Source organism: Lemur catta, chromosome 8, assembly GCF_020740605.2.
Source record: "Lemur catta isolate mLemCat1 chromosome 8, mLemCat1.pri, whole genome shotgun sequence".
In the NCBI taxonomy this organism is placed as follows: domain Eukaryota; kingdom Metazoa; phylum Chordata; class Mammalia; order Primates; family Lemuridae; genus Lemur; species Lemur catta.
In genome coordinates, this window is record NC_059135.1 from 58,507,567 (window position 1) to 58,530,977 (window position 23,411).

The window sequence follows — 23,411 nt, forward strand, 5'->3', positions numbered from 1 at the left end:
GAGTCATGCTCCAATTATGATAACAGAAGGCTTGCTGTAATGAGACTTGAAATTCAAATTCTGAGAATCTGTCTTTATAACTAATTATGTGGGTGCCATAGTTTCTCAGAAAGGCATAATATTCATTAAAATGGGCATTCAGTTTTTATTTGAAGAGAAGTTTCATTGCAGTAGACTATACAATGTTATTATCAAAGCAGCATAGTATAAGAGATATTAGATAAAAAGCTGTTAGTGATAAATTCCAAAGGTATTTAAAATTGAGGTAGAATATTCTTTTATTAAATGCACATAAACACAATATTTGTTTTGATTGGCTTAATAAATTATGGGGCATGTATGTGTGTATACTGGTCATTAATAGTGATAGGATAATCTGATGTATTTTGGGCATAGACAAAGGTTCATAATCTGTTGTTAAATGGAAAACAAGTGAATGAAACATACATGTAGTATAATTGTATTATTGGTATTAATAAAAGAAATACACAAAAATATTACAAGTTATATTTTTGTACAAACCATATTTTTCTAATTTTGTTAGATTAGTATTTATATTGTTATTTCCCAATCTTTTTAACAAATATCAGTGTTTCCTCCATAACACTGGAAGCTTATTTCTAAAATAATCTTATCATGTTATCCTTCTGAAAATCCTTCAGTGATTTCCAGATTTCTATGGGATGAAGTTCAAAGTCCATACGCATGATACACTGTGCCCTTTAAGAGCTAGTCTCTGCACACTTTTCCAGATTTCCTTCCTAACAATATCCCAATATGTACTCTCTGCCTTACTTCAGTATGAAAAAGGCTTGCTATTTCCTGAATGAGCTTTTCTCATAATTCCTTATTGCCATGTATGGTGTACCCTCTGCCTAAATCCAGGTTTCCTTCTATCTGCCTTCAGTCTCATGCCTGAAATTCATACCTCAAAGGCAGGATTTCTTGTTTGAACTTTTCCCCAAGTTTTCCATTTAGAGTAAGGCATATTCTACACTGGAGTCCTGCAGTCCACTGTAATTTCCTTGGATAGTGGTATTTTAGTTGCTTGTCCAGCTATTTCCCCCACTAAGAGATAAACTACCAGAGAAGAAATATTTTTTCTTATTTTAACTTTTGTGTTCTCAGCACCTAACACATAGAAATGATTAATGAAATTTTAATAAATAAAAAATACAAGTGAATATTTATGCGCTATATCACTTTATATATTAATAAAGGTCTTGTTTTCTGTTTATAGCCCCAAAAATATGTTAGCTAATTTTCTTGTTGGCACTGGTTTAAATGCAATCCTTTCCCTCTACCAGTGAAATGGGAAACCAGTCTGGGAATGTCCTGGTGTTGGAGTCCTGAGAACCTTCATTATTGCACTCCAAGTTTTATTGACTAGTGTGGATAGAGTTTGCATTGATTTGGCCTGAATTTGTACTCTTGAGCATTGCCCTAGACTGAACTAATTATGGCTGTGGAAATTTAGCAATTATTCCCACAGAGAACAGTTTTGGAGATTATTATTTTCCAAGAATTCAAAAAATATTTATTTGATTCAAGTACTCGTTGGTGTACCATGGGTGCAGGTATTAATTAGACTATTCCCATTTGTTTTCATGAATTGTTTATGTACTTTTAATCAATGAGGATAAATCAACAAACAATTTTGCATCTTTAATGTTCTACTTATAATTTTTTTAATCTTTAAATTATCTAGTCTATCTCAGGCAATTATTATGAAATAAAAGCTAGTCAGTGCTCAGTTTGGAAATATAAATTTTTATATTTTTCTATCCATAAATATCACCCACTGCAATGACTTTATATAAATCAATTATATGACTTTCTCATATGGCTTGTCAAAAGGTTCTTCACCAAAGCAGGTACTCTGACATCCATACAGATATTTCTGCTTCCCACCCCTTGTATAGACATGATTTTGCACTTTGCTGTGATTTTTGCATAATGTTCAGAAGAAAGTAATCTCCAAACATTCTCTGACTTTATTAAACTTCATGTATTTAAAGATTCTACTGTAAAGAAAATAACCATATCAAGACTGTTCAGCTTCTTTATTGAGAGATGATAATTTTCCTTTCAGGGTGTTTTTTCTATTTTTTTTGTTTTTCTATTATGAAATATTTTGTATACAAAACTTACAAAAATGCTATAACACACTTCCATATACTCATATTAAGAAATAAAGCATTATCTAGACAGTTGAGGCTCTCTGGAAGTTTTTTCTGATTATATCAGCTTCCTTCTGACCCAGGGGAAATCACTAATATTAATTTGGATTTTTTTCTATCTTAATGTATTTCTTTACAGTTTTCTTACATATTTATATATCTCAACATGAAATGGGTAAGAAAACATAAAAAGTCAAATATTCACCCTAATTAACGTAATTACTAAATTTTTCCCTTGGTTTTATAAACCTTGCACACATGTCTAAAGCTAAGGAGCTTTTTGTTTACTTCTTCAGGTAGAACCAGTGCTTAATCTGTCCTGTGATTTCATTTCACTTATGGCTAAATAATTTTTATAACAAAATATCATTTTTAATCTTAATATGGGCAAATACAGCAAGATAAATAACATTTCCTTCTTGTGTCTTACATCCTACCATAGATCCTTTATGCTTCTGGGAAGATCTACATGATATTTTTTGTTGTGGTAAGTTTTTGGTTTGCCTTTTACATGGCAAGTTTATTCTTGGGCATACTCGCTATGGCCTATGAAGAAGAAAAGCAGACAGCTGCTGAAAAAACTAAGAAGATTGAAACAAAATTTCAACAGACTATAAAAGAGCTTCAAGAAGGAAATGAAGCAGCCCAGGTATAATATTTTTTAATGCTTCTTAGAGTCACGATGCTAGAGATATTTTCTCAAAGTCTTCTAGTATATTACTTTCTGGGAGATGCTCATATTGGTGTGTGCTACATGATCGGAAGATCCAAAATGATTTCAATAAGAGAGCCCACTCTTGCTACGTGACATTACCCTCCTTAATGCCCTGTAGTAAGAGTAACCAGCATCTTTAAAGATTTCTTTAATTTATACATTTTTTTTCCAAAATATGTATTATTACAGCTGATAAACTGTAGATATATATGTTTTTAGAATTTGACTTCTCTTAATACAGGTGTAGTTTATTAATTCAAAGCTACTTCAGATAGCACATTAGAATTAACTTTGGAAAATGTCGGTGTTTAACTCAAAACTGATAGTGCCTTCCATAATTTAGAAATTATGAAGCACTGAAATAATGGACTCAAGCTTTAAAAAGATAAAAAATGTACTTTCTTGGCTGTCTGATTCTTTCAAGAGGAAATGCACTGTGCATCATGATATGGGAATTATTTTATCCATGAATCATTAATTCCATGATTAGTTAAACTTAATAATGTTTTACTGTAATTTTCTATTACTGTAATGTTGCATTTGAATAATTTTTTCATATTTTTAGCCTCATAGCCAAAAATTTGTTCTACGAATCTGAAAGTGTTGGCAGAAGTAGCGTTAAGGAAGTTAGGGAAAGTCATCTTTAAAGATGTAAACTGTGCCATAAGTGTGCTAAAAGAAAGAACAGGACTGAGGAAAGCAACCAGAAGAAGCTTTCTTATATTCTGCGGGACCTGGCTATCTCTCACTTCGTCTTCAAACTACCTTCCTGGTAAATGGGATAAGGGTCTGGATTGAGGACACGAGATAGAGAGGAGCCATACCCAGAACCCTCCCATATAAAGAGGATAAAAAGAGATGAGGAAAATAAAGGACCAACACATACTGTGGCACTAAGTGGAATGGGCAGTAAAGCTGCCTAAGTTCATTGATACCAAAGGTCCCGTCTAAGTCAAAAAGGGGAAAATGTTAACTCCCCTATATTTATATGTAACCTTTTCATTAAATCATCTTCAGTGAAGAAGCTTTAGATAGCCATTGTCTCAAAAAGTGTGGCCTGAATAACATGATGTAGAATCATACTGAATGACTTGATGCATGCTGACATGCATACCATTGAACAAGAAGCAATTATGGGCTGTGTGAAGAAAACATGTATAAAAAGAGGCTATTGAGTATTGCCATTATATTACTCATGAGTAAGTCACAGAAAAACAAATTTCAACATCTTTCTCTCTCTAAGAAATGAATAGGGTCCTTCAGATTGAATGATTAGGGTCTGAGTGATATGTTGAATGTGTAATTTGTTCTGAAGTGGCATTTCAGAATCTTAAGGTCTTATGGATACACTCATATATATCCAAGAGCATAACAATACTTCTCTTATCCTAAGATGAAATGCTCTACTAACTCTGCTTATGAAGAACTTGGATATTTCCCAATTTCCCAATATCTCCATTCATTTTTCTGCTCTGGATCACAGAAAGCCTTTCTGGTTTTAATTAAAAATTTTCAATTATAAAGAATTACTTTTCCTGGAAGAGTCCTAGAACATTTTGTCATACAGAGTTTTCTCAGAAGTAAGAGTATAAACCATTTTTACAAGATTCATTTTCTCTTTCTTTTTTTATTTACAAATAAAAAAAAAGACACTGGAGAGAAAAGAATTTAAAGTGGAACATAATGAGGACACTTTAGATGACTGATCTGATTTAATGTCACTCAGATTCCAATTCCAACACTGGTATTACAGGGAGATTACTTAGATGCTTTCTATTCTCACATTATAGGAAAGCAGTAGATCATCTTGGTTAAAAGCACAGGTCTACAGCCAGATAAGTATAGTTTTCGGTGCATTTTAGCCACTTAACAGATGTACGATATTTGTGAATTCTGTTAACCTTTCTAAACTTCAGCTTCTTTAATCTGTAAAATGTATATAATTATAGTACCTGTCCTACAGGTTGTTGTGAGGCCTAAATGAAATAAATGCATGTAAAGCACTAAGCCGTATTTAGACTATACTAAATAACTAAAAAAGTTATGAAAAATATTAATGAAAATTATTATAATATATCAATATTATACATCATATTAAAGACAGCTTTTACCCAAGCTATCATACTCAGCAATCCACATAAGACTGATTGATTTTTGTGGAAAGGAAATCTGTCTTTGAATAAACTCATGCTTTAGAAGCAAATTATCTCATTACAATATAATAATATTAATATTATGTGATATTTATTGCTTACTTACTATGTGCCAGATTCAATGCTAAATGTACTACATACATTATTTATTACATTATCCTTATGACAATATCTTACATGAGAAATTGACATTTAGTCTCCAAAGTAGGAAATGTAGCACTAGCCAAAATATTTAACTAGATATTAAACTTTCTTATAGTTGTACCCTATAATATTTAATTTACATGTGATATATATTATAAAAAGTCAATAGCTAATTATGGGGAACACAAGAAGGTACAACTGTCCCAATAGAGAAAAACCTATCAGCATAAAATTCATAAGTCTTTGACTATTTTTGGGGATAATTAAAATAATTATAAGAACAATAGCAGCAGTATATAATGTTTACTGAATAGCAGCTATGCACCAGACATATAATGTGTCTCATGAATTCTCAAGTTTAATCCTCATTGAAGAGTTCCAGCTGCAATGTTGGATCTATATTCACTCGTATCTTGATTTTTCAACACTGAGGAAGAGAACTCATTATTCACCACTTTACTTTCTTGTTCTGGAGACTCAGGGCTGAAACAATATCATTCCATCAACTATACAGTTTGCTGGTGAAACTTTCCTATGAGTTGCCAGCTACTGGCAAAACCTCAGGAAGAGAATCAGCTATACAAAATTGTAGAAATACAAATTTTTTAAAAACTATTTCCCACATTTAAATTAACATTCTTATAGCTCATCTAATTAATTACAACATTATTGACAATTGTACTAAGCACTGAAGGTAAATACTTTTGATAAGTACAAATACAGTGTCTATATTGAAGCTAGTGGTCTAATGGGGAGATAGAATATAAAATTATCATAAACCCAAAATTATATCTCTAGGACAAGAAATTATGTGTTTCCCAGTGTTATGAAATAGGAAACCCAAAGCACTATGTACAATATATTCTTCCCAGAATCTTAGCTAAGTCTGATATGCCTCTTAATCTAATTGCTTTCTTCCAGAGACTATAGGCGAGAGAGGAACACAGTAAATTACACCGAAAGGACACAATCTGCCAAATCAAGAATGTGGAAAATTCTATAGTACAAGCAACCCAGTATCTTTAACAAATAAATCGTGTAGGAAAAAAAAATCATTTAGAATTACAAAATATTGATGGGCACGGGGGTTGCTTCCACATCGTACCCCTGTAATACGCTGAAATTAAAAATAAATAAATAAATAATAAAATTACAAGATGGCCCTGCCGACTAAATACAATGCATGGACCTTGTCTGTATTTTGATTGGAAAAAAAATTAAATACGACAGAATGTTTTGGAGCAATGAAATAAAATTGAGTATAATTTGGGCATTGGATAACATTAAGGAATTAATAATTTAGCTGGTTGTGATAATAGCATTGTGATTTTTTGTTTTTTAAAAAGCTTTATCTAAAAAAATATATGATGTCTGAAATTCGATTTAAAATATTCCATAAAACAAGTAGGGTGAGGAATAAGTGAAAAAAAGGAAAGAAGAATGTTATTAATTGTTGAGGCTGGATATTGGGTACTTGGTGGTTCACTGTATTCTCTAATTTAATAAATTAAAAGAATCAGGGGCAAGTGCAATAAAGCAGAGACATTGTGCTTTGAGAGCCTTTAATAAAATATTTCTCTGAGTCAGAAAAGGTCTCATGAGGAACTGACACTTGTGCTGAAGCATGTGTCCCATTTAAATAGAGGGAGGGGACAAGGTGAGTCAGAGGGTTAAGGCATCCAGTATTGCTGCAGTAGAGAAAGTATCTCCAAATCCAAGAGGAACATGTCAGATATTTATAGGTAAATGCAAGAATTGTGGCTGAGTTCCTCCTTACTCATCAAAAAAAATGTAAACTAGTTTTGAAAAGGGGAATTCTAGACCCTTTTTCCAGTTTAATTTTAATGTCAGGGAGTCAAAATATGCCCTTATTAGCACTTAAATTTCCAAAGGAGTAGAGTTGTTGAATTATCATCCTCTCAGTTTTCATTGTGAAATAGCTATATCCTTAGTACTTGGCCAATGTGTGACATTCATTCAATATGTATGAGAAGCTCAATCAAGATAAATATATTACTGATAGATAGGTGGTTCATTCATTTTATGTTCTAAAATATATCCATAGTTCAAGCCTAATTAACAGAGAATTTAGTATAAATTATATCAACATTATTACTACCTCCTCTTTGTCCCCTCACCCCCAATTGTATTTATGTTTGGTGTGATTCCAACGAACATTGTCATTATCCAAAACAGCTCTGTAAGCAGTAATTTCTCTATGTTAAGGATATGGTTGATATTATTTACTCTATTACAAAGTATAATCTTTAGGAAGATACACATCTAATCCCTGTCAGATCTTAATAGAAAAAAAATTACTTCTGTTGGTTTTTAGCTCATGAAAATTTGAAATTGCATACATTATAATTTACATTTTATATAGCCCTGTAATTCAGCAAAAAAAATACTTTCTGGAATAAGCATGGCTTAAATAAATAAACCAACCTCACATCCTGAGCTTTTAGCTTACTTTTTCAATTAAAAAAAAAGTGAGGGAACAGAGCTCTGTAGACCTGCAGAATCTGTCATTTTACTGATGAAACTCAGTATGCAGTACAATTGGTTTTAACCTCCTCTAGCTCTAGTATTTATGAAATTAGAGGGCACTTGACTGATGTTGAGTAAGATGAATATGATGATTCCCTTGCTATCTACTATGCCACTTCAGATATACCACAGCAGAACTTGCCAACCTGAGTGTTGGGTTGGGTTATCTGCCAGCTTCAACCACTAATTCCCTCAGCGTTAGGGCAGCAAGAGCTCCGATGTCATTAAACTGTATTCAAGAGTAGTCTCACCTATTTACCCCAAGTTCACAAATAAACAAATATTATCATTCTTTGTGTGTGCCAAAGAATGAAAATCACTACAGTGTAATATCATTCACCCATTGTCACTTAGAGTTTAAATTCAAATACTATTTTAAATATGATCAGTAGAAACATCTGTAGCTATACTTATCATAGTTTGAATATATAGAACTTGTAATATCCACATCAAATCCTAGGAGCTTTAAGTGCCTTTCCAAAGCAAGGCCAGCAAAGTGGAAGATCTCTTAAAACCATTACTCAGGAGACATGAGAAACAGAACAAAAGTGATTCCCTTATGGAAGTATGCCTGTCTTACTCATTTAAGTAGCATATGTGTTCTATTTAAGGGAACCCTTTTAAATCTATTTTATTACCTGATATTCTTTAAGGTTTATTTCATCATCACAAAACCAAATTATTTTGATTTGATCAAGAGAATTTACAAAATTATAAAGTTAACATATCCTTAAGGAAAAATTTTAAGGTGTTAGGAAAATACTCTGTGCTCAATAGTAGTGTGTTTGCTGACTGGATATTTCACAAAAATCCAAACTATATGTTGAATTCTTTGTCAAATGTGTATGATATCTAAGATTCCCTGGTCTTTACTCTTTTTATAGTTTATTCATAGTATAAAATTTCATTGAGTTTCAAGTTGTACACATTTGCTTTCCAAATAGTCCTAAATCAGTTTAGTACTACCTGTAGTATCAAGAGTGGCAATGATGGAACACAGAGAGGCTTCTGGAACACTGTTGGTGGGAATGTAAATTAGTAAAGCCACTGTGGAAACGACTAAAAATAGGAATACCGTATGACCCAGCAACACCATTTCTGGATGTATATCCAAAAGAAAGGAAACCAGCATTTCAAAGAGATTTCTGCAATCCCATGTCTATTGTAGTGCTAGTCACAATAGCCAAGATATGGAATCACCATAAGTGTTCATCAATGGATAAATGGATAAAGAAAGTGTGGTATGTATACACAATGGAAAATTATTCAGCCACTAAAAGGATGAAATCCTGTCATTTGCAGCAACATGGATGGAACTGGAGGTCATTGTGTTAAGTAAAATAAGCCAGGCACAGAAAGACCAATATTACATGTTCTCACTCATATGTGGGAGCTAAAAAAGTGGATCTCAGGGAGGTAGAGAGTTGAATAGTGCTTACCAGAGGCTAGGAAAGGGAGAGGGGTATAAAGAGAGCTTAGTTAATGGGTACAAAAATACAGTTAGAAAGAAATAATTAGATCTTGTGTTTGATAGTACAGGAGGGTATCTACAGTTAATAATAATTCATAATATATTTCAAAATAGCTAGAAAAGAGGAATTGGAATGTTCCCAACATAAAGAAAAGATAAATGATAAATGTTTGAGGTGTTGGATATCCAAATTACCATGATTTGATCACTGCACCATATATGCATGTACCCAAATAGCATATATACCCCCCAAATATGTACAACTATTATGCAGCAATTAAAAAAAAAAAGTAAATTGAGTCTCCTGGAGGTAAGAATCAGCATTTTTAGCAAGGTTACACACCTTCTTATACTTATGGTCTTAGACCTTCAAAAGGGTTAAAGCCGATATTACACCCATCAAATTTCTTTCCAGACCACAACCACACAAATAGAAATGAAGAAAAGGTCACCAACTTCCACAAATATATCTTTGGATATGTTGGAAGATGCTACTCTCAGATATAAAGAAGGTAAAGTAACAAATATGTAGACACTCACGATGGAAGGTACATAAGACTGACTTTTAAAGAAATCCAGCAATTTCTTCAGGATCTTAGATGGTAAAAACCAATATTTAAATAATAACATGAGAATATTAGGATGAACAATACATAGACATTTAAGAAGCATGGTGTTTTAAACATTGGAAAGGGTGACCAAAGAACAACAAGAAATTTTCTTTAACAGTAAAAGATATTGAAATATAAATTTGTGACTAAATATGGAGATTGGAGTATATAACATTAATATTTCAATGTCCTTTCTAGTCTCTACATTTTTTATATGTAACCAATAATTTTTTATCTTGGGCAATATTAAAAAGCATAAGTGTGTAAAGCATACATATCTAGAAATTATAAATCATAATGTTCTCAACAATATTCCATATATTTGTTTTCTTGAGAGAGACTCCTACATCTTCCTTCTACTACACAGTTTGCTGCATTTTCATTTGTGTAATTCAACAAGCATGAACAGAATATAGAAAATGTAACTTCCCTGTTTTTTATTAGTATAGAACTTCTATTTTCAAATTCCAAGTCAGAAGTTTAGTTTCAAATCTCCATTTGCATGTAAAAGTCAAAATCATCTATTACTTAGAACTTAAATAAACAATTTGTTAATGTCTAACTTTTTTATTCTTTCATTTCAGAACTTAAAACATCCAGGAAGAAATGTCCATTTTGTTGGTATAGGTTTGCAAAACTTTTCTTGATATGGAATTGTTCTCCATGCTGGTTAAAATTGAAAGACTTTGTCCATAGGATTATAATGGACCCATTTACTGATCTTTTCCTTATCATATGCATAATTTTAAATGTATGTTTTTTGGCCTTGGAACATTATCCAATGAGTGCACAAATCAACAATCTTCTCAGCATTGGAAACCTGGTAAGAATCTCATTGTATGTTACTTTCATTTGCAGTGTCAATGTTTCTTTATTCATCATTATCACCATTACTTTATTTTATAATTCCAATACGTTACAGTATGTTTTACTATTGAAAGAAGTATTGTGTTCATGCTCTGTGCCCTCCTACCCCCTGCTTTGTAAATGTTCCTGTCGTTGAACAGTTTTACAGCTGGAATTTAAAATTCTACCATTTTAAAATATTTATTTTTAATTTCAGAATATTACAGGGGTACAAACACTGTGGTTACATATATTGCCTTTGCACAGCCCAAATCAGAGCTACAAGCATGCCCATCCCCCAAACAGTGCGCACCACACCCATTATGTGTGCAGTTACCCATCCCCTCCACCCCCTCCCACCTGCCTGACACTGATGAACATTATTTCCATATGTGCACATAAGTGTTGATCAGTTAGTACCAAATTAATGGTGAGTACATGTGGTGCTTGTTTTTCTATTCTGTGATACTTCACTTCAAAGAATGGGCTCCAGCTCCATCCAGGCTAGTACAAGAGGTATTAATTCACCATTGTTTTTTATGGCTGAGTAGGACTCCATGGTATGCATGTATCACATTTTATTAATCCACTCATGTATTAATGGGCACTTGGGTTGTTTCCATATCTTTGCAATTGTGCATTGTGCTGCTATAAACATTCAAGTGCAGATGTTTTTACTATAGAATGTCTTTTTTTCTTTTGGGTAAATAGGCAGTAGTGTAATTGCTGGATCAAATGGTAGCTCTACTTTGAGTTCTTTGAGATATCTCCGTATTAATTTCCATAGCGGTTGTACTAGTTTTCAGTCCCACCAACACTGTAAGAGTGTTTCCATCTCTCTGCATCCATGCCAACATTTGTTGTTTTGGGACTTTTTGATAAAAGCCATTCTCACTGGAGTTAAGTGATGTCTCATTGTGGTTTTGATTTGCGTTTCCCTGATGATTAGAGATGTTGAGCATTTTTTTCATATGTTTGTTGGTCATTAGTCTGTATCCTTTTGAAAAGTTTCTGTTCATGTCCTTTGCCCACTTTTTAATGGGGTTATTTGTTTTTTTCTTGTTGATTTTCTTGAGTTCTATATAGAGTCTAGTTATCAACCCTTTCTCAGATGTGTAGCATGCAAATATTTTCTCCCATTCTGTAGGTTGTTTATTCGTTCTGATGATAGTTTCCTTGGCTGTGCAGAAACTTTCTAATTTGATCAGGTCTGATTTATTTATTTTTGTTGTTGCTGTGATTGCCTTTGGGATCTTCTTCACAGATTATTTGTCTTGGCCGATGTCTATAATAGTTTTTCCAACATTTTCTTCTAGAATTCTTATGGTTTCACATTTTAGGTTTAAGTCTGTTATCTATCCATCAAGAGTTGATTTTTGTGAGAGGTGAGAGGTATGGATCCTGTTTCAGTCTTCTACATGTGGCTATCCAATTTTCCCAGCATGCTTTATTTAAAATTCTGCCATTTAAATCTGGAATTTCTAGCCAGCTGCTTGGCAGTCAAGTTAAGTGGAAATTATTTATTCACCCCCCCTTCCCAAATATAGTCTCTTGGTCCTATTGCCCCATGGATCAGAGTAGGGCAGAGGTGAAATAAAAAACACATGTAAGTGTTTCACTGACACCTGAATTCTGAAATCCAGACCACAATAGCACTTGGCCCTGCCTGTTCTAACCAGTCTGTCTTTGCCTTAGATTGGAGTCTATCATCTTAGCCACATATTTCATATTTTTGAGATTCACCTGTCCTTTTTCACATACATTGCAAAAGACAAAATAGATTTCTGTGAGTTTAAAAGTAAGTCACGTTCAAGCAAATGCATATTGTTTAAATTTCTTTGCTTTTATTATTCTTATTGTTTAGTTGCTTGGTACTAATACAAACAGCCAAACTGCTACCAGTTTCAAATTATACATTTACTTGATATCAAAATGGCAGTTTAGTTATTTCTGCTAGTATAGATTTTAAAAGACAATTTCCATAGACAATTTCCAAACACCGTACTCTAGGTGTTTTTTTTTTTTTTTTTGATAAAGTGAAAATTTAAAGTTTCTATACATTGAAAGACTGTATAAACAAAGGATAAAGACAAGCCACAGACTTTGAAAGTATATATGCAATGTATGTAATTAACAAAAGATTAGCATCCAGAATATTTAAAGAACTACCTTCAATAAGAAAAAAAAGTAGGAAAAGGACATGAACAGGTAATTCACAGAAGAAGAAGAAAAAAAGGATGGTAAATGTACAAAAAATATTTTCAACTTACTAAAAATCAAGAAAATACAAATGAGATGAACAGTGCTAGAAGTCCTAGCCAGAGGAATCAGGCAAGAGAAGGAAATCGAAGGTATCCAAATGGGGAAAGAAGAAGTCAAATTATTGCTCTTTGCTGACGATATGATTTTATATCTAGAAAACCCCAAAGATTCTGCCAAGTGACTCCTGGAATTGATAAATAAATTCAGCAAAGCCTCCGTTTACAAAATGAATGTATACAAATCAGTAGCATTCCTATACACCAACAGCAGTCAAGCTGAGAATCAAATCCAAGGCGCAATACCTTTCACAATAGCAACAAAGAAACTAAAATACCTAGGAATATAACCAAAGAGGGGAAAGACCTCTATAATGTTTTTTTTTTTTTTCTGAACCACTATGTACCATTTTTATTCTTTCACAAGTTGAAAAATTAAATATCTTAATATGTATTCCATGTCTCAAAAAGAAATATTATAAATGGAAAGCTTTTTACCTTTGAATATTCTTTTGTTTTCTTTAAGGATGGCTTTTTATTAAAATAATCAAAGAGTCTATATACATTGTTAGACATTAGATTGTTAAATAAAATATATGAGTCTGTCTTTGTAACGCAGACTCCAAAACTAACCAGAGTTTGAGGGGAACTATGAAGAATGCAACGGCGACAAGCTAACACCGTGTGTGGGTTAAGATTTCTATGTATGAAGACTCTGATACAGCTATTGAAATTCTATTCTCACCCATGTGTTTTGTTTTGTTTTAGGTTTTTATTGGAATATTTACAGCAGAAATGATTTTAAAAATAATCGCCATGCATCCATATGGGTATTTCCAAGTAGGCTGGAACATTTTTGATAGTATAATTGTGTTCCTTGGTTTAGCAGAACTATATCTAACAAATATTCATGGATTGAGTTCTTTTCGATCATTCAAGATAGTAAGTAGAATCCAAGACCTAATTTTTATTTTATCAAAGTGTATCTCAGTTTCATCAGACATAAAAAGAGATGATGGTAATACCTATCCCATGGGATTTTGGAAGTATTATATTAAATGAATTAATTCATATGAAAGAGCTTAGTGCCCCAACAAAGATTAAGCAGTCTCCAGTGCTGTTATCTGACTAAAGCATTAAAAGAAAGAGGGCCATATATGCAGCAAATTTGAGATACAGTTCTAGGAAGCAGGGTAAGGGTAACTGGGTAAGTTTTAAAAAACAAGCTAATGAAAAGTCCCAAATGTGGAATGCCATTATGTGATCAAGTAACTGAAATCAGGTGAGAATTTCAAAATGTAGGGTAGGAAGACCAGTCAGACCAGTAAAATGTTATTATGAAAATTATTAGGTCAGAATCATAATATGTCTACAATGTAGGGTGGTAGTGAGACTCTGAAAATCACAGAAATAATATAATTAGAATGATATCTATGGAAACGTTAAGCATTTGATAAGTAATGTATTGTCACATTCTGGCAACAGATTGAAGGAATGTAGCAGCAATTAAGAATAAGTAAGTTGATTTTGACTTATCCTAATGATTACTTCCTAGAGGGCAGCTTCTTCAGAACCTTGCCTTAAATCCTCATTCAAAAACTTTTCTAATGAATGAGATAAATATATACAGAATGTACTCATCACATTTATGGATGAAACAAAACTGGCAAAATGCAGAAAATGTGCCAAAAGATACCAAATATCTTAAAGGCTAATATTGGACTGAATTTAAGATGATCAAATTTTACATGGATAAATGTAAAGTTTTACTCTTGAGTCCAGAAAGCCAAATATACACTAGAAAAAGGAAGGTATAGCACATATAAAAGTAATGTATGGATTTTAGATGACTATAAATTCACTGTGATATAGTGACAAAAGTGTTAAGCTAATCCTATGTTATATGAATAGAAATAAAAAATCTAGTGAAAAAGGGGAATATTCACACTAAACCTGGAATGTTGTGTTTGGTCTTTGATATATTCCTTTAAAAGGGAAATACTCAAAAGGACCTTCAGTGGAATTCAATGGATCCTCACAGACTTTCAATGGATCAATGGATCCTCACAGACTATCATCTGTACGTCAAAATAACCTATGTATTGTGAAAAGCAAAAAGAAAGAATGAGTACTTGCCTATGAGATATTATACATAAAACTAGAATAATTATAATAGTATAATATTGAATAGGAATTGACAAATACATCAATAGAAGAGGATGTGTTATAGATACAGTGTACAAAATTATAGAATATGTAATATGCATTGCATTATACATGAAATGGGTATTCAGGGATAAATATTAATAATGGTTAAAACTTTAAAGGCTATATATATGTACGTGCATAATGCTGTTAAAAAATTAAATCTACATTGTAATATATACTGACCAGGTTTTTTGTTTTTTGTATTTTGTTCTTGTTTTTTACATTGCTCTATTAGTTGCGCGTTTTCAAGTTGGGGAAATATTGGCCAACATTTGAGAATCTGATGGTGACTCTTAGTCATTCATGGGTGGCCTTGAAAGACTTGGTTCTGCTATTGTTCACATTCGTCTTCTTTTCTGCTGTATTGGGCATGAAGCTGTTTGGTCGGAGTTACAAAGAATGTGTCTGTCACATAGACAAAGACTGTCAACTCCCACGCTGGCATATGTATGACTTCTTCCACTCCTACCTGAATGTGTTTCGAATTCTCTGTGGAGAGTGGGTAGAAACCTTATGGGACTGCATGGAGGTAGCAGGCCAATCCTGGTGTATTTCTTTTTACATGATGGTCATTTTAATTGGAAACTTATTGGTAAGTAGTCCATGTTTTTATTTTTCTTTTAAAAACTGGTACAAGATATTCTGACATTTTCATGATGTGGATTGATGGGATCCAATGGTCTATAACGGTGTTATCCAATTTGGTGACCACTAGCATATGCGGCTATTAGCAGCTGAACTATGACTGGTCCAATTTGAAATGTGCTGTGAATGTAAAATATACACTGGATTTGAAGTCTTACTCAAAAAAAGAATGTAAATTATTTCATTAATAATTTTTATATTGGATGCATTTGAAAATGATAATATAGTAAGTAGTCCCCCATCTGCAGTTTCATTTTCTTAGGTTTCAGTTAACCATGGTCAACCATGGTCCAAAAATATCCAAAGGAAAATCCCAGAAATAAGCAATTTGTGAGTTTTAAATTGCCTGCCATTCTGAGTAACACGATGAAATCCCCCACCATCCTACTCTGTCCTGCCCTGGACATGAATCATCTCTTTGTCCAGCATATCCACACTGTATATGCTACCTGCCTGTACCTTGGTAGCCACCTGGGCTATTGGATTGAAAAAACATAGTATACTTAGCGTTCAGTACTATCCGTGGTTTCAGGCATCCACTGCGAGTCTTGGAATATGTCTTCTAAGGATAAGGTGGGTTACTATGTTTATATTTAACTAAATATATTTAGTTAAATTAAATGCATTAGTAAGATTGATCTCACCTGTTTTTGTTTATGATTTTTATGTGGCTCCTGGAAATTTAAAATTGCATATGTGACTTGCATTATATGTCTACTGGATGGTACTGGTTTATAACCTTGCTACTCAAAGTATCATTGACATCATGTGGGAGATGGTTAGAAATGCAGACTCTCAGATCCCATCCCAGACCTATGGAAGCATAATCTACATTAGAACAATGCCCCTGGTGATTTGAGTTCACATTAAATTTTAAGAAGCACTTAAATCTAACACTGGCTGTCAAATTTGCTTGTGCATTGCAATTACCTGGGGAATTAATAAAAAACACACTGATGCCTTGGATCAGTTCCCAGAGATTCTGATTTTATTGATATATGGACATGGTCTGATCATCAGTATTTTTTTCAATCCTCAGTTGATTAAATTGTGCAGCAAAGGTTGAAACTGTTCTATAAAACTGTTATGCATTAACTAAGGGAGAAAGCTTTCACTTTTAAATTTCCTAATAATTGAAGTGGCATTACATGAATTGAAAAAGTAGCTTTCACTGCTTCTAAGAAAAAGGTATGGCTTATAAAATGAAATGGTCCTTACCGGAAAAAAAAAAAAGACTCAGTATTTGCATTTTACTCATATGTCATAAAGATCAAGTACATTTCCCAAAAGACTAAAAAAAAAAAAATCACAAATTAGACTCAATTTTATCTGTGCCCTTTCTCATTGCTTCTGTTTCACCTTGGAAATACCCTTGTCATACACTTATCACACTGGCATTGTTTAATTGTCAATGTACTTGTCTACTTTCCTTACTAAACTGTAAGCTCCATGAGGGAAGGAACTATAACTCTTCTCTATATCATAAAGCCTAGAATAGTGTCCAACATATAAAAATACTTTAATACCCTCTGTTCTTTGTAGCTATTACTAGTACACTTTCAATTCCTGGTGATATAAAACACTATTCTAACTGACTGAAAAAATTATCATGTAAGTCAGCATGCATAATGCAAAATACCAGAGAAAGGGAGAGAGGAGATCTTGCTTCAGTTGTGGTATGGCACATATGTTCAAATGGGATCATTAAAGGCAGGTCTTTGTAGATCTCAGTTCTGTCTTTCTCCTATGCTCTTTGCTGGCTGGTATCCCCTGTTTTGTCAAGATGTCTTCTGCAGTCTACAACTTCACATCGTCATATTATATCAAGTCTAATAGAAGAGAGAATTTCTTTCCTAGAGGCCACAGTAAACTTTTCCTATTATCTCATTAGCTCTAAGTCACATGCCCATTTTTTAATTACTTTCTATTGCCTAGGGTACGAAATACACTTATTATATTAAACCATTTATAACTCTCCCTTAGAGCTGGAGATGACACCAGTTCAAACCCAAATCACATGACTAATAATGGGATAAGGGCAATTTGGCCAAATTAAGTATTTGTTTCTGTTTCCAAAAGGAAGCGCCGTGGCTGTTGAGAAAAGCAACACCACCACACACAGAGTTCAGAAGCAAGGAAACAGAAATACTGAGGCAAATATATATATATATATATACACACACACACATATATATATAAGACATTTATATGTTATTTATAATATATAAATGTAAATAATATATATAATATAATCCCTCAGCATTTCTGCTTCCTTGACTTTGAATTCCATTCTATTTCTATTTTTCTTACCTAGTGATGAGAATCTTCAAGTCACTATGCAGGGAGATTTCAGGATAAAATGAAATTAAATGAACCCCTATTTCTAATTGGTTGGGCATCATATTTCTTGGCTCACTAAATTCTTTAAGATTTATTCTCCTTGGTAGTCATCCAGCTGTGGGACATCATGAAAACAACACTAGAATAAGTAAAAGGGGAAAAAATGCAAGGAGAGAATTTGTGAGGTTGTTGATCTTTTTACCTTCCATGCTTCCAACATGCAATGGTGTAAGAGGAAGGCAATTCACATTTTTATTTTATTTTATTTTATTTTATTATTTTTTTGAGCAGAGTCTTGCTCTGTTGCTGGGGCTAGAGTGCTGTGGTGTCAGCCTAGCTCACAGCAACCTCAAACTCCTGGGCTCAAGCAATCCTTCTGCCTCAGTCTCCCGAGTAGCTGGGACTACAGGCATGTGCTATCATGCCCAGATAATTTTTTCTACATATATTTTTAGTTGGCCAGATAATTTCTTTCTATTTTTAGTAGAGACGGGGTCTCACTCTTGCTCAGGCTGGTCTCGAACTCCTGACCTCGAGCGATCCACCCTCCTCGGCCTCCCAGAGTGCTAGGATTACAGGCGTGAGCCACCACGCTTGGCCTGTAATTCACATTTTTAAAATTTAATTTTGTCTTATTCCTTTAATAAAATTCCAACAGTGATTCTGAGCCTTAAGTGAAAGTGTTTAAAAAATCATAATACACAAAAGCAAGCATTTAAAGTAGCTTTTACATGTGGTGGTCCAATTGTAGAAAAAGTACAGAGTTCAGATCTAAAGGAGCATAGGTTCAAATTTCAGTTCTATCACTTACTAATTAAATGTCCTTGTTGGTGTTACACAGGCCTCTTTAAATCTGACTCATGTAATGGGAGAATGAACATAACAACAATTCATGCCTTATAGGGTTATTATAATTTAAATAAAATTATCTACCACCCTGTAAGTAATTTGTAAATGTTTGTTTTCATTTCTTCACATCCTAGAAAATGTTAACCCCTACATCTGCATCAATTTTTTATTAATTATTTAATATTATTTAGAAGTTTCAGTTAGGCATACCTGAGAGGTGCTATTTTCTTCCAGTTGTTTTACCTATAATTTAGATAGTTGCCACTAGATGAAATATAGTATCTGGTTTTGGTTACATAAACTAAACAATGAGGAATAGAAACATGAAAGAAAAATAGAAAAGCTAATACAAAATTTATGATGGTTGCTTTTTAAAAATTAAAATAAGCATAAATATGTATAACGTGCCATATATGTTTATATATACCCAAATTAAATATATTAAGTTTTAATGAGAACAATATTAAAATAACAGTCTCCATACATGTTAAAATCCTTAATACATGTTTATTTGTTGACTGCTAATCGGAAAAAAAATTACTTAGGTAAATGTTGAATTTTCTTTCTCTTTCATACTACTTGATTTTTATATGAATTGCTCAAATCTCACCCAATAGGTAAATATCTTTTGAGGAGGAAGAGAACAAATTTCAGGGAAACTTTTAAATGTTTTGTTTTATATACATTATTTCATTTTTTCTCTCTTTTTTCTTAACACAAAACAATATGTGTTTTGAATTTGGTTATAGATTCTATAAGTAGAAGAATGTTACTCTAAATTTATAAAGTATAATTCAGATAATATAAGTTACTCTAAATTCATATAATACCATCCTCTTTTTCTCCCTCTCTTCTTTATTAATGTTCAGATTAGAAAAAGTAATGAATCCTCCATAGCTTTGGCCATTTGCACAGCCTGTTCTTCCTTTTTAATCCTTTAAGAGACCAGGCTATTTTTAGTTCAGAGCACCTCTGAGCAAAGTAGTAGCATTTTGCAGTGTTATAAAGTTCTTTCCTCATACCACAGTTTCAGAACATTTTGAGTTTTTATATTAACTTCATTTTCAGCATTTTAACATTCTCACTATATATGTATGTGTGTGCACATATCTGTGAATGTGTGTCTAAGATATAAGAAATCTTAGATTGTAATCTCTTAAAAATGTAATTGGTATGGCATCATTTTTCCTTGTCCAAATTGTGGCTCAAAATCTATTCTTTTATTCACTCTATAATTAATCAATTTTTTCAACAAATATTTACTTATCACCTACTTTGTGCCCAGCAGTGTGCTGGTTGTCTAATTACCATAAAATCTGGTCCATGCTCATATGAAGCTTACAGTCATAAAACTCTTACCTAACACCCTTTCCACATTTCCCACTGTGCCTAATGCTTAATTGAAGGAGAAAAAAACAAACAAAAAAAAAACACCAACCACCTATCTTAAATTATGTTAGATCTCACCTTCTTATGTCAGGAAACTCTGTCCTTTAAGAATGATAGAGATGTTAATAGTGTGGTTCCTAAGAGGGCCATTGAGCCCCTGCACAGATTATCTGTAAGTAAACTTCATTGCCAAATGAGACACAAGTCAGAGAACAGTTGAACTAATCTCTGAAGGTATTGGCTTTTGATCATTGTCTTTTCTGATTTTATTTTCTCTCCTCTGAGATTCTGTTGTTGTGGATTATAGAAAATATCTATCAGCTGTCCAGATGATCTTACCTGTAAGAAATTTCCCATATTGAGCTATCTTGTAACCTAAATTTTTGTTGCTATGCCAAAACTATTGTTGAGATTTATATTATCCATTTAATGACTTTATTATCTGCAATAATATTTTTATTTTTTCATATGAGTCTTATTTTATCTTTATTCCAAAGAGATCTGAAGATGTATGTAGAAGAAGTAACAGTAATCCATTAGGATTGAATGCTATTTGAGGGGCAGTTCATAATATCTCAGGAGTGTATGTCCATAAGGAAAAGCGTAATTATCAGAGTGTTTGAGAACCTCATCTCCTCACATAGTTCCAAAATTTTTGAAAGAAGTTGTAAAATATGTGTGTTTGGAGATATTCACATACTTATTTTATGTACCCATAAATGGCATAATTATCCAAAAATATAATCTATGTCCTACAATTACAAACAAGATTCAAATCTGATTCTCTGGAAACTTAACAGTACTTAATCATATTTCTCAGTGACAGTAAAAGCCAAAATATACACTATCCTTGAGTTCAGAATAAATTACAAGTATTAGGAATGATTCTGCCTTTTCTCATTTGTTTGTTGCTTGACCAAATTTATTACAACAGAGAATCAACTAAACTACACAGCATCTGTGTTGCATGACTCAAGAACCATTAGATGTGGCTTTCAGGACCATGGTTAGCTCTCTCCCCACAATTCCTCCTGGATTTGCAGAATCATTACATGTCTTCATGGGATAGAGCTGAAGTGAAGTGAGTTGCCTGGAGTAATAATTCATTTTCTCACCTTGGGTGAGACAGTGGCTCAGTAAGAAGATAAGATCTGGAATAATACAAACTTGAATCTAATCTGTGTGACCTTTGATATTTGACATCTGTTAGTTTTGCCTTTTTCATCTGTAAAAGAGAAACAAATCATATTGCATAAGATGTTGTGAGCTTAACATGAGTTCTAGGTATACAAACCCCTAGTATGGCACCTGACACATTGTAGATGATTAAGAACTGAGCATCATTTTAGTTCATATGCTCAGTTTTCAAATCTCAGGTCATTTTTTTTTCAAATTTATTTACATTTTAGATTGACTATAAATTTGTAAGTATTTATTATGTACAACAATGTTTTGAAGTATATATAAATTGTGGAATGATTAAATCTATCAATGGCTAATTAACAAATGCCTTATTTCACATAGTAATCATTTTTGTGGCGAGAACATTTAATATCCATACTCTAGAAGTAGAGAGTAGAATGGTGGTTACTAAAGGCTGGGGTGGTTAATAGGGATATTGGGGAGATGTTGGTCAAAGGATGCATAACTACAGTTACATAAGAGGAATAAGTTCATGAAATCTATTGTACAACTTGGTGACTGTAGTTAATGACAATATATTGTATTTCTGAAAATGCTAAGAGAGCAGATATTAAGTGTTTTCAAATCAGCTTTTTTTAAAAGAATTTTTTATTGTTTAAAAAAATTTAAAAGAAAACAGTGAGATACAATTTAGCATCATTTTACTTCCTCATTTAGATACTTTACCTGTTTCTGGCATTGGTGAGCTCATTTAGTTCATACAACGCTGCAACAACTGAAGAGAACAATGAAGCAAAAAATCTCCAGCTTGCAATGGTGAGGATTAAAAAAGGAATAAACTATGTGTTTCTTAAAATCTTATGCAAAAAACAAAATATCCCAAAGGAGAAAATGGACCATGTAAATGATGTATATGTTAAAGAGGATATTTCAGACCATACCCTTTCTGAATTGAGCAACACCCAAGATTTCCTCAAGGATAAGGAAAAAAGCAGTGCCACAGAGAAAAACACAATGACCGAAAATGAGAGTCAATCACTTATCCCCAGTCCTAGTGTCTCAGAAACTGTGCCAATTGCTTCAGGAGAATCTGATATCGAAAATCTGGATAATAAAGAGATTCAGAGCAAGTCAGGTGATGAAGGCAGCAAAGAGGTAAGATGTTTTAATATCCTGATTGCTTACTGATTTGTGGCATTGTTGATAAGGAAGTAAATCATTGCAATAATGCCACAGTCAGACTACTCTCTCAATCTTAGCTCTAGCACTCCCAGCTCCTGATTTTATGCTCCTGATCAAATTACTTAAACTTTGTAAGCTTCAGTTTCCTCACCTGCAAATGAGGATAAAATTGTACATACTTCTTAGGGGGAGTAGAAGAACTAAGAAAAATAGTTTAATAGTACATAGAACAATGTCTACTATATAGTAAGCACTTAGGAAACATTAGATAATACTATTATGAAAATTTTTAATTAATAAACAGGCAGTTTGGGGATATGAAAAGCATACTGAGGAAACAAAAGTTGTTTTTTTTTTAATCAAGATGTATGATTGAAGAAATCATATTAAATTTCCCTGGGCTTTATTATCTTTAAAATGAAAATTGAATTAGAAGAGTGCTAAGATTTTTGCTTGCTTGCTAAAATTCTATGATTCTGTTAGTTCATTTCTGCAACATGTATTATAACATATTTAATTAAGTTGGAAAAAAAGAATAAAAAAAATCCCACCAGTTGGAATTGTAAACAGTTGGTAGTTTTATAAACTCCTGGCTTAAAAAAAAAAAAGTCAGGGTCATATTCAAAGAAGGATAGATATTGTTATCCATTTACCTTCTATAATGTACACCTTGCTGGAAACAGTCTTATTGTCTCTATTTGCAAGCAGCATAATGTCTTAATAGGAGGTG

At 32.8% G+C, this 23,411-nt stretch overlaps 1 protein-coding gene across 1 annotated transcript in view; it reads left to right on the forward strand.

Annotated features, from left to right (window-relative positions):
* The window catches only part of SCN7A (sodium voltage-gated channel alpha subunit 7), an 82,786-nt gene that overhangs the window by 35,168 nt on the left and 24,207 nt on the right, over nt 1–23,411 (forward strand). The window contains exons 10-15 of the mRNA XM_045559277.1: nt 2,623–2,829; nt 9,626–9,722; nt 10,406–10,644; nt 13,694–13,867; nt 15,369–15,725; nt 22,217–22,654. Of these exons, the coding sequence (XP_045415233.1) occupies nt 2,623–2,829; nt 9,626–9,722; nt 10,406–10,644; nt 13,694–13,867; nt 15,369–15,725; nt 22,217–22,654 (1,512 nt within the window). The remainder of the gene's footprint in view (nt 1–2,622; nt 2,830–9,625; nt 9,723–10,405; nt 10,645–13,693; nt 13,868–15,368; nt 15,726–22,216; nt 22,655–23,411) is intronic.